The sequence below is a fragment of the Piliocolobus tephrosceles genome, chromosome 5 (assembly GCF_002776525.5).
Source record: "Piliocolobus tephrosceles isolate RC106 chromosome 5, ASM277652v3, whole genome shotgun sequence".
Classification (NCBI taxonomy): Eukaryota; Metazoa; Chordata; class Mammalia; order Primates; family Cercopithecidae; genus Piliocolobus; species Piliocolobus tephrosceles.
Window position 1 is genome coordinate 10,932,575 of NC_045438.1, and position 13,136 is coordinate 10,945,710.

A 13,136-nucleotide genomic window follows, 5' to 3' on the forward strand; every position below is an offset into this window, starting at 1 on the left:
GGCGCAGTCGCTCACGCCTGTAATCCCAGCACTGTGGGAGGCTAAGGCGGGCAGATCACCTGAGGTCAGGAGTTTGAGACCAGCCTGACCATATGGAGAAACCCCATCTCTACTAAAAATACAAAATTAGCTGGGTGTGGTGGTGCATGCCAGTTACTCGGGAGTAACTCGGTTACTCAGGAGGCTGAGGCAGGAGTTACTCAGGCAAGTACTGTCTCCGATATTAGCAGGAACTTTTTCCAAAGAAAGCATCCAAAATGGGACTTAAAAATCCAGTATAAAAACACTTCAGAAATATGAGATTGGTTTATATGGCTAGAAACAAGAATCTTAAAGTCATGTTTCAAGATATCATCCATTTCCACTATTTAATGTCTTTTCACTAGAACTATAAGTGAAAATGAACTTTATAGTCTATTTTACTTAAATATTTATTAATCATTACTTATGTTGGTGGTCAGGTTGTAGTATATACTGAAATAGAAAAAAAGATGCATTTTGTCAGTTATTTTTGAGTATATTTAGTATTGGTATTTTGAGTATATTTTGTATTGGTATTTTTTTATTCATATAATTCAATATTATTCATTACCAAATAATATCCATTATAGCAAATGAAAAGATTTACAGATATACACAAGGTGTTTGTAATGTCTTTTTTCTGTATGACATGATTACAGATGTTGATTTTCTTCCTTGTGTCTTTTTATGTTTTTTAACTGTTTTTCAGTTAACATACATTACAGAATATATGTCTTTTTTTAAATTTTGTTTTGTTTTGTTTTTTGAGACAGAGTCTCACTCTGTCTCACCACCACGTCGGCTAATTTTTGTATTTTTTTAGTAGAGATGGGGTTTCGCCATGTTGGCCAGGCTGGTGTAAAATCCTGACCTCAGGTGATCCACCCGCCTCAGCCTCCCAAAGTGCTGGGATTACAGGTGTGAGCCACAGCGCCCAGCCATTGTCTGTCTTTTTTTTTTTTTTTGAGACTGAGTCTTGCTCTGTCACCCAGGCTGGAGTGCAGTGGTGCAATCTCAGCTCACTGCAAGCTCCGCCTCCCAGGTTCATGCCATTCTCCTGCCTCAGCCTCTGGAGTAGCTGGAACTACAGGTGCCCCCGCCCCCATGCCTAGCTAATTTTTTTTTTCTTTTTTTCTTTTTTTTGTAGAGACGGGGTTTCACTGTGTTGGGTAGGATGGTCTCAATCTCCTGACCTCGTGATCACCCGCCTCGGCCTCCCAAACTGCTGGGATAACAGGCATGAGCCACCGCGCCTGGCCCAGTGTCTGTTTTAAGTTGAGTGGGCCTTAAGGAAACTTCTCCCATATCACAAGTACATCTTCTATTTTCTTACAATCACACAGTCTCTTATTTTGTGATGTACTTAACTGTGTACCACAGTAGTCCCCAACCTTCTTTTTTTGAGATGGAGTCCCAGGCTGCAGTACAGTAGTGTAATCTCAGTTCACTGCAACCTCTGCCTCCCAGACTCAAGCGATTCTCCTGCCTCAGCCTCCCAAATTGCTAGGATTATAGGCACATGCCACCATGCCTGGCTAATTTTTATATTTTAGTAGAGATGGGGTTTCACTATGTTGGTCAGGTTGGTCTCAAACGCCTGACCTCAGATGATCCACTGCCTTGGCCTCCCAAAGTGCTGGGATTACAGGCATGAGCCACTGTGCCTGGACCACAGTGGTCCCCAACCTTTTTTAGCACCAGGGATCGGTTTCATGGAAGACAATTTTTCCACAGACTGGGTGGTTTGGGGATGAAACTATTCCACCTCAGATCATCAGGCATTAGATTCTCATAAGGTGCACACAACCTAGATCCTTCACTTGTGTGCAGTTCACAATAGGGTTCATGCTCCTATGAGAATCTGATGCTGCCACTGATCTGTCTCATCTGCCACTGATCACAGACTGACTGGTATCAGTCTGCAGCCTCGGGGTTAGTGACCCCTTGTGTATCACACAAAGCCTTAAATGTCCAGGGATGATCCAGGACTTTCTTGACTACTGGGATATCTGAGCTGCTCTGTGTGTAACTAAGTTAGAAATATTGGATGTCTTAAAAGATTTGTAACAAGATATATCATGAGTACACATGGAAAGTAATAAAACAGGAAAGCTTGCATAGGAAGCATCTTAAGAAAGAGTAAACAGGAGAAAGGGAGTTTTCTTTGGCATTAGACAGAGTCATAGCCAGGAGAGTTACTCTTGATAAAATTTTTGTTGTAATGACTTCCTCATTACTTTATTTTTAATCCCCTTAGTATGTTTGTGCTACTGAAAGGAGCCACTAAGGAGCAGTCTTTTAAGATTGGTCAGGAAATTGCTGAAGCTGTAACTGCTACCAATCCTAAACCAGTGAAATTGAAGTTTGAAAAGGTAAGAGGAATGTAATATACGTAACCACATATAAAACTCACATGTCTTCTAGAGACCTCTGATTTGTTCAGAATCACTGACAGTATATAGGTCTATTAAAGTGTTAAATTTGGGCCAGATGGCTCATGTCTGTAATCCTGCTGTGGCCTTGGGAGGCCAAAGCAGGAGGGTTGCTTGAGACCAGGAGTTTGACACCAGCCTGGACAACATAGCCAGACCCCATCTCTACAAAAATTAAAAAGTTAACCAGGCATAGTGGCACACACCTGTAGTCCCAGCTATTCCAGAGGCTGAAGTGGGAGGATCACTGGAGCCCAGGTGTTCAAGGTTACAGCGAACTGTGATTGACCAGTGCACTCCAGCCTGGGGAACAAAGTAAGACCCTGTCTTAAAAAAAAAAAAAAAATTACATTTTAAGTATTTTCTCTTTTGTATAATTTTCCCAAAATTTGTTTAGTAATATATATATGTAAGGAAATGAAAACTTTGTTCCAGTAACTATTATTGTGTAACAGATCACTGCAAACTTAATGGTGTAAGACAGCAAACATTTCATTCTGCTCACAGATTTTATGGCTTAGGAATTCAGATGGGGTGCAACTGGAATGGCTTTTCCCTGCTGCACAATGTCTAGTTCCTCAGCTGAGAAGACTGTTAGGGGTTAGGGGTAACCCAACCAACAGCAAAAGGCTGAAACCATCTGAAGCTTGCTTACCAATCATGTCTGGTGATTGATGCTGGCTGCTAGTTGGGACATCAGCCAGAACACTACCAGTGGCCTCTCACCGGGGCTGCTTGTTTTCCCTCACAACATGAGGGTTGGGTTCTAGGTGTGAACATCCCAAAGAGAAACAGACAAAAGCTGCTTTGTTTTTTATGACCCAGGCTCAAAGTCACAGTGTCACACACCTCTCTAGATTTAAAGGGAGTGAACATAGACCCCACTATTAATAGGAAGAATGACAAAGTCACAATGGAACAAGACCACACAGGATGGAAGATATATTCTTTCTTTGAAAAACAAAGTTTACCACAAGGACTTTCAACTCTTTTTCACTTACCTTTAGATATCAAATATGTATTTCTTTCTTTCTGTATAAAAGATACTTAGCCCAGGAACTGTGTGGAATACAAAGAAACGGAAGACACAGTCCTGCCCTCTAAGAGCCAGTAATCTAAAAGGAAAGGTTAATTTATATAAGCATTCTCTTTTGTTACAAACATAACAGAAAACAAGATGAGAATAGTCTGCTTAAACACTGTGAGAGCACAAAGGAAAGGAGGAATTGTGTCCTCCTGGGCTGGAAAGAGAGACTTCATATAGGAAGTAACGATGAAATGTGTCTTGAAAAATGGTTAGAATTTCAGTAGGCAGACATGGGGCTGCAATCATTCTGAACAGAAGAAAATGGCATGTATGGAATTGGAAAAGCACAGTATGGAAATACAGGGTAGCAGGAGATCTGGAAAAATAAAGTTGAGACCAGACTATAGACTGTCTTGAATGCCAAGCTAAAGTGTTTATACTTTATTTAGCAAATAAAACTGGTAGTGCAAAAGAACAAAATTGGTAGTGCAAGAAAAGGAGTGAGCAAGTGGTAACAACTTAAAGACAATTCATTTTGCTCCCACGTCTTATATCATGAATTTGTTGGGCCCTAAGTCATATTTAGAATTTTTTAAATAATGGATATTTGACTAAAAGCACAGAGACATAAAAATAAAATATTCTTGGTGGAGGAAAAATGGTTATTAAGAGGCATTTTATTAATTTTACCACAGGTATATTTGCCCTGTGTTTTACAAACAAAAAAGAGGTATGTGGGTTACATGTATGAAACACTGGATCAGAAGGACCCAGTATTTGATGCAAAAGGAATAGAAACAGTCAGAAGAGATTCCTGCCCTGCTGTTTCTAAGGTAAGGTTTATCTGTCTTGTCATTATCTGTGAGAAAGAAGTGGCTAAAGTATCTGGTGAAAATGTAACTATCCTGAAACATACATCTAGGTGAAGGAACTATATAGCCTGTATAATTATATATAAGTATAGAAGAAACTACATTAATTTTGAGAATTTTATTTGTGATATTTTGTTTTGGTTTTGTTTGTTTGAGACACGGTCTCACTTTGTCACCCAGGCTGGAGTACAGTAGTCCAATCCTGGCTCCCTGCAGCCTTGACCTCCTGGGTTCAAGCAATCTTTCTGCCTCAGCCTCCTGAGTAGATAGAATTTTATTTCTAATAAAAACAATTTATTTGATTTTAGTACTTAAGTTTCTGACTTCCCCCCATACCTTACGTTTTCAAAATTACTAAAAAGCAATACATGAGAGTTTCCTGCCTATTGCCTGGAGATCATATATGTCATATTGTAACAACTCCCAAAAGCAGAGCAGGATAAACAAGAGAAACAGACCCGGTGTGGTGGCCCACACCTGTAATCCCAGCACTTTGGGAGGCCAAGGCAGGCAGATCACTTGAGGTCAGGAGTTCGAGATCAGCCTGGCCAACACAGTGAAACCCCGTCTCTACTAAAAATACAAAAAATTAGCCGGGTGTGGTGGCGGGCACCTGTAATCCCAGCTACTCGGGAGGCCGAGGCGTGAGAATTACTTGAACCTGGGAGGCAGAGTCTGCAGAGAGCCAAGATCACAACACTGCACTCCAGCCTGGGCAACAGAGTGAGACTCCGTCAAAATAAAAAAAAAAAAAGAAACAGAGAGATTGCATAAGTAACATAAGCCATTCCAGATTAACTGAACTTTCACTTATTTGGATTATCAAATGCAAATTAGGAAGATTTCCAAACAATTAGCTATAAATTACTCAAATTTCTCAACCATAATAACCATGGTATTTTGGCTTTTTCTTTACTTGGGCCTAGACTCCTTCTGTAGCAAAACAAAGATAAATGGTATAAATGGGAATAGCACTCTATATACTGTTTTGTGAGAGCATTAAAAGCATAATGGATTGAATATTATCAATGTATTATGTCATATATATAATATGTGAATTTGGGATTTTTTTCAGCACTATTTCTGGAAGAGATATAATCCAGTACCTTCTTTCTCTGTAGGCAGAATTGTACCCAAGCTAAATTAACAAGATTATTGTATAAATATCCATTGGTTCCAGTATTCAGAATAAGACACAGAGCTTTCACCTAGAACTAACTTAAATTTAATCTACTTGGCCGGGCACGGTGGCTCACGCCTATAATCCCGGCACTTTGGGAGGCCGAGGCTGGTGGATCACGAAGTCAGGAGATTGAGACCATCCTGGCTAACACGGTGAAACCCCATCTCTACTAAAACAAAAAAGTAGCCGGGTGTGGTGGCATGCACCTGTAGTCCCAGCTACTCGGGAGGCTGAGGCAGGAGAATTGCTTGAACCCGAGAGGCAGAGGTTGCAGTGAGCCGAGATCATGCCATTGCACTTCAGCCTGAGCGACAAAGCAAGACTCCATCTCGGGGAAAAAAAAGAAATTAATCTACTTACATAAATCCACTGCATGTTGGTTATTTCCTAGTAGAAATTTCCAACACAGAAAATTCTGTCACAGTTACTTATCAACACCATAAAAAGTCAAAAAGGCTGATTTGGATTTGACTGCCTGGTAATCTTTAAACTTCTCTGTGCTGCCTGTGACTGAATCAGGATGCTTTCTATACTGGTAAATAAAAAACAACATGGGAGCTCGTGTCTGGTTTCTTGCACCTAGAGTGCTTTGACTGTTAAAAAAACTGCATGTTTTATGTTGCTTGTCACATAGCAAATGTTCATCTGCATGTCATTCTACATGATTTTCCTCAAACTACATGATATTCTGTTTTTAGAAATAGCAAGCTTTATAAAGTCTCAAATAACTTTGAATTTTTAATAATTTTTATTATCCTATCATTGTAAGTAAGAGATTATTTAGGTAGGTTAGCAAGTTACCCAGTAATTACATAATTGAAAGTATAATAACAATGGTGAAACATACTAAGAGATATTTTATCTTTACCTGCATATCTGTTTTGTTTTAAGATACTTGAGCGTTCTCTAAAGCTGCTATTTGAAACAAGAGATATAAGTCTAATTAAACAGTATGTTCAGCGACAATGTATGAAGCTTCTGGAAGGAAAGGCCAGCATACAAGACTTTATCTTTGCCAAGGAATACAGAGGAAGTTTTTCTTATAAACCAGGAGCTTGTGTGCCAGCCCTTGAACTTACAAGGTAATGATACCCTCAGTACCTTGCCAGGATAGTCCTGGGATTCTGCACAGGTCTAGAGTACAATTGTTTCTTTACCTGCGCACATGAAGCCTCACTGAAGGTTGGTGAATACTCCCTCATACTTTGTAAGGTGTGAAGAGGAAATCCTCTTTTGGGCTTTCCTTCAGAAACTTATGCAAAGAAATTGTGACACAGTGCTTGATTCATTTGTCTTTCGTACATCAAAATGATTAGGTAGTCCTTAATATTGTTCTACCGAAGCATTTAGATGGTATCATATTGGAATCAGATTAACTGGATAAATTTTCTCTTATCTTTCATGGTAGATTTATGATAGTTAGTTCTCATTCTTAGGGATAAAATACATCTTTTTCCCGCCCCCGGAGGCAGGGTCTCACTCCATCACCTAGGCTGGAAAGAAGTGGTGCAATCACAGCTCACTGCAGCCTTGACCTCCCAGGCTCAAGCGATCCTCCCATGTTGGCCTCCCAAGTAGCTGGGATAACAGGTGTGCACCATTATGGTGGCTAATTTTTTTGTGGAGATGGGGGTCTCATTGTGTTGCCCAAGCTGGTCTCAAACTCCTGGGCTCAGGCGATCCTTGGCCTCCCAAAATGCTAGGATTACAGGCATGAGCCACCACTCCCACCTAAAGTACATCTTAAGCTAGTTGGTATCTGCCAACTCATTATTTTCCAGGTAACAATGATTTATGGAGTAATTTTTAAACTCCTGTAGCATGTCTATATTGGTGTCAACTAAGCAAAATGTATATTATTCTCAAATAGTAATTATGTTTTGAAAGTGTCTTTTGTAGCTTTTTCATTGTTTTATTGTTGTTTAATTCTGACTTAATTTGCGAGAAAGATGGCTTCCGTGACAGTATTTGAGTGTGGTGTTTTTTTTTTTTTTTTTTTTGAATTTGAATAGGAAAATGCTGGCTTATGACCGGCGCTCTGAGCCTCAAGTTGGTGAACGAGTGCCATACGTCATCATTTATGGGACCCCCGGAGTACCACTTATCCAGCTTGTAAGGCGCCCAGTGGAAGTCCTGCAGGACCCAACTCTGAGACTGAATGCCACTTACTATATTACCAAGCAAATCCTTCCACCCTTAGCAAGAATCTTCTCACTTATTGGTATTGATGTCTTCAGCTGGTATCATGAATTACCAAGGGTAAGCTTACCAAATAGTACGTGTACTCCAACTGTGGAGAGATTTCACTCCAAATTTTCAGTAGAACTAAAGATTTTTTGTGCTATTGATATGGGAGTGCTGGGAAGGGAAGAGTGTGGTTCCGTTAAATGATACGAATAGGGAGAAGGGAAGTGCTGGGTAGAGAAAGGTGGGTCCCTGGCCAGGGCTCCACCCCCACGGACCTAGGTGAGGATAGGCGCTCCTGCTTTCATGCCCAAATGTTGTATTTTCCAAGACCACCTTGGCCCGCCACGCCCCAATCCTGGGCCAATAAAAACCCAAGACCCTAGTGGGCAGACACACAAGCGGCTGGACGTCGTGAGGAACACTTCGGTGGAAGACCCAAGTGGCTGGTTGTCAAGAGGAGCATGCCAGCAGAACGGGAGGCACTGGCATGCTGGCAGGCCATTGACCGGCAGAACGAGGTGGAGTTTGGCCAGGGCAGTCGGAGAAGAGACGGGGTCACCTAGCAGCCCAACCCCAGGGGAAAACCATCTCCCTTCTGATTCCACCATCAGATGAGAGCTACTTCCACTCAATAAAACATTGCACTCATTCTCCAAGCCCAAGGATGATCAGATTCTTCTGGTACACCAAGGCAAGAACCCAGGATACAGAAAGCCCTCCATCTTTGAGACAAGCTAGAGGGTCTGATTGAGCTGGTTAACACAAGCCGCCTATAGACAGCAAACTAAAAGAGTACCCTGTAACACACACCCACTGGGGCTTCAGCTGTAAACATTCACCCCTAGACACTGCTGTGGGCCAGAGCCCCACAACCTGCCCATCTGTATGCTTCCCTAGAGGTTTGAGCAGCGGGGCACTAAAGAAGCAAGCCATTCCCCCTGTCGCACACCCTGCGAGGGGAACAAGGGAACCTTTCCTGTTTCACTATGAGAGCAAAGCAGATCCTCTATCCTAAACTGGCAAAGATGCCACGCTCTTCTGGTTTCCTAAAAGGGAAACTTTTAAGTATTCTACAAACACATTCCTAGCTTCTGTCAAGTTGTCCAAATTATAGAAATATTAAAATAAATCCCACAGTTTCAATGGTGAACAGCCACAAAATAATGTAGAATAAACCAGTTAATGGAAAATAAATGGACAGCAAAAATTCCTTCGTAATAAATGTCTAAGAAAGGTGTAGGATTTAGTATCTAGACACACTAGACACAGTCCTGAAGAAGCCAGAATTACTGGTAATTCTGCATTATAGTAAAATAGCATTATAGTTGTTCTCCAACTTATGATGGTTCAACTTAAGATTTTCCTACTTTATGATGGTGCAAAAATAATATGCATTCAGTAGAAACCATAGTTCAAGTACCCATACAACCATTCTGTTTTTCATTTTCAGTACAGCATCCAATAAATTCCATGAGATATTCAACACTTTATTATAAAATAGGCTTTGTGTTAGATGATCTTGCCCACCTGTATGTTACTGTTAAGTGTTCTAAGCACATATCCTGGCTCTAATGCAGGAAATTCATATTCTTTATTACTAATGTTCATTTCATCACCAGCAAGAATGTTAACCCAATGACATTTGTAAGAGGCTAACCTAATAACTTTCTTACAAAGTGATTTATTGCGGCACTATTCACAATAGCAGAGACTTGGAACCAACCCAAATGTCCATCGATGATAGACTGGATTAAGAAAATGTGGCACATATACACTATGGAATACTATGCAGCCGTAAAAAAGGATGAGTTCATGTCCTTTGCAAGGGACATGATTGAAGCTGGAAACCATCATTCAGCAAACTATCACAAGGACAGAAAACTAAACACCACCTATTCTCACTGATAGGTGGGAATTGAACAATGAGAACACTTGGACACAGGGTGGGGAACATCACACACCAGGGCCTGTCGAGGGGTGGGAGACTAGGGGAGGGATAGCATTAGGAGAAATACCTAATATAAATGATGAGTTGATGGGTGCAGCAAACCAACATGGCACATGTATACCTATGTAACCTGCATGTTACGCACATGTACCCTAGAACTTATAGTAATTAAAAAAAATGTATCTGATAATAAGATGTAAGTTCCATGAAAGCAAGGACTTCATTCATTTCTGTAGCTCCAGTGTCTGGAACAGTGCCTGGCACATAGTAGCTACTCAACATTTGTTGAATGAGTGAGTGAGTGAATGAATGAATGAATGAATGAATGAAATAATGCCTGAGTAAACCTGTAATTAGCATGAAAATAACAGCTCTGCTGTGAAGCTGACTCAGACTTACTTCTGAATGGATGTTTTTATAGATCCATAAAGCTACCAACTCCTCGCGAAGTGAACCTGAAGGTCGGAAAGGCACTATTTCACAATATTTTACTACCTTACACTGTCCTGTGTGTGATGACCTAACTCAGCATGGCATCTGTAGTAAATGTCGGAGCCAACCTCAGCATGTTGCAGTCATCCTCAACCAAGAAATTCGGGAGCTGGAACGTAAACAGGAGCAACTTGTAAAGGTACAGTTTTGTTCCATAGGCCTGGAATCACAAGCAGTCTGATCTTACAGGAAGATATAGTCAACTCTTGAATTACAGTATGAGATATGAAACTGGTATGAAAAGTGAAACGAAGAGTCTAAATGATAAACTTCGTAAAAATCTCAAAAATATAATTAAACTATTAATAATGGTTTAATTTGTTTTATAACTTTTTTCAATGGAATGGTGTATTGTGTTTCTTAATAGCTACAACAAGAATGGCCATCCTTCCAATTTCTTTTATAATACAGGTTGAGCATCCCTAACTGAAAAAAATCAAAATTCAGAATGCTTCAAAATCTGAAAGTTTTTGAGCACCAACGTGACTCCCAAAGGGAATGCTCATCAGAGCATTTCAGAGTTCAGATTTTCAGATTAATGATACTCAACCAGTAAGTATAATGAATGCACTTATTCCAAAACCTGAAAAAATTTGGAATCTGAAACACTTCTGGTCTTAAGCATTTCAAATAAGGGATACTCAATCTACAGTATTAAAAAGAAGGAAAACTCTCAGTTGCTCTATTAGTGCTTACCATTCTTTAAAGGAAAATACCTAGTTGTCTTAGAGAATTGCTTGCTAGTAAACTTGGAAGGTTTACAATTCTGTGAGTCCAGACAGATGATTAATGGCATGATTGAGTCATACTGTGTGCCAGAGACTATTCTAGGCACGCTTATAGGTGAGTAAACTGACACAAAGAGTTTAAGTGATTTGCATGTTATAGTGCTGGTAAGTGGCTGAGGTGGGATATAGACATAAAATGCAAGGATGATTTTTAAAGTATGGGAATTCTAGCAGAAATAACAAACATCTCGAAGTAAGTTGAATTAAATCTAAAGAAAAATTGGCCACCTCACACCCCCCAATAAAATCATTACTTGTTATTATGGTTGATAAGTCATCTCCATTCTGTCCCTACCTGCTATCCCTCTGTCACCATTTCTTGCTCTTCTCTGTGTCACACTCTGTCTACCTCCACCTATACCATACTGAACTTCTCTTAGGTCTGTGAATGCTCCTCGCTGTCTCCTCCTGGCCTTTAAACACCCTGCTCCTTCTGCCAGGAATGCTTCACCCATCCCACCCCACCCTGCATCATCTGAGGAATCAGCTGAAAGCCCAGACTGGGTGAAGCCTTCCCTGCAGCAGACTCCTGCCGTAATCTCCTCTGCTTTACTGTGATTTGGGGTTCGTCTGTCTTCCTCACTAAATAGCAAATGAGCCAGTGAGGACAGAGGCCCTGTTCTTTCACTGTCAAGTCAGTTATGCCTAGCATATAACCAAGTCCATGGGGCTGGTCTGTAAATATTTATTGAATGAATGAACAAGTTGCTACTTAATGCATGATTAAAGAAGGAATATATCACTGGAGTTATTGCCAACCAACTTTCAGCCATTTTGTACCAGTTTTGTGGTTCTAGTCAGTACAACCACTGAAGTCACTGGGTGCTCCCAGCTTCTACTTATTTTATAGACTTCAGTCCTGATGGCAGCAGCCAACTCTCATAGAAAGTTCCCTTGTTGGATCCTAGTATGAGGCCTAGGTGAGAGCAGGACCTCCAGAGCTCTGCTAAGGTCAGGCTGTTAAATGGTCCTTTTTTTCCTAGACTTTCTTATGTTGTTTCTGCACTCAGTGACAAACACATCACTACTTGGTGCCATCAATTTACCCAGAGCCCATCCTTTTTCAACATTAGGTGTTCATTCTTTTTTCTTTGTATTTATTTATTTTTATTTTATTTTATTTTTTGAGGCAGAGTCTCACTTTGTCACCCAGACTGAAGTGCAATGGCATGATCACAGCTCACTGCAGCCCCAACCTCCTGGGCTCACATGATCCTCCCAGTTCAGCCTCCCAAGTAGCTAGGACTACAGGCATATCCCACCATGTTGACTAATTTTTTAATTTTTTTTTTAGACATGGGGTCTCACTATGTTGCCCAGGCTGGTCTCAAACTCTTGGACTCAAGCAGTCCTCCTGCTTCAGCCGCCCAAGGGCTGGGATTACAGGCATGAACCACCATGCCCGGCCATCTTATTTCTTATAAAAATACAGTTTAAAAGAAAGTGATGCCAAAGAACAAAATCAGCCAGGCATGGTGGTGGCTCATGCCTATAAATCCCAGCACTTTAGGAGGCCAAGGCCCCTAGGCGGATCACTTGAGGTCAGGAGTTTGAGACCAGCCTGACAAATACGGTGAAACCCCATCTCTACTAAAAAGACAAAATTAGCCAGGCATGGTGGCACATGTCTGTAATCCCAGCTACTCAGGAGGCTGAGGCAGGAGAATCACTTGAACCCGGGAGGCAGAGGTTGCAGTGAGCTGAGATCGCAGCATTGCATTCCAGCCTGGGCAACAAAAAAAAAACTCTGTCTCAAAAAAAAAAAAAAAAAAAAAAAAAGTCATGTCCTTTGCAGCAACATGGATGCAGCTGGGGCCATTATCCTAAGCAAATTAACTCAGAAACAGAAAACCAAATACCGCATGTTCTCACATATAAGTTCTCACATATAATAAACATTGGGTACTCATGGACATAAAAATGGGAACGATAAACACTAGGGATTCCAAAAGGGGGGTTGGGGAGAGGAAACGTTGAAAAACCACTTTTCGGGTACTACATTTACCGCATGGGCAACAGGATCATTAGAAGCTCAAGCCTCAGCATCATACAGTATACCCATGTAACAAACCTGTATGTGTACCCTAGGATCTAAAAATAACATTTAAAAAAGCGATGCTATTTATAAATAATGATGGTTGTCATCTTTCAAGAGCTATTTTAATTTGAGGTGTTTTTCAAGAATG

At 40.8% G+C, this 13,136-nt stretch overlaps 1 protein-coding gene across 4 annotated transcripts in view; it reads left to right on the top strand.

Moving 5' to 3' along the window:
• REV3L (REV3 like, DNA directed polymerase zeta catalytic subunit) overlaps positions 1-12,123 on the top strand; it is a 171,358-nt gene extending 159,235 nt beyond the window's left edge. For 2 of the 4 annotated variants that reach the window (XM_026456416.1, XM_026456418.1), the window contains 5 exons: positions 2,279-2,393; positions 4,176-4,313; positions 6,427-6,617; positions 7,548-7,794; positions 10,092-10,562. In XM_026456416.1, the coding sequence (XP_026312201.1) occupies positions 2,279-2,393; positions 4,176-4,313; positions 6,427-6,617; positions 7,548-7,794; positions 10,092-10,343 (943 nt within the window). In that variant the 3' untranslated portion in view covers positions 10,344-10,562. The other 2 variants (XM_026456417.1, XM_023219060.2) reach the window with 2 other exon arrangements.
• The last annotated feature ends 1,013 nt before the right edge of the window (positions 12,124-13,136 follow it).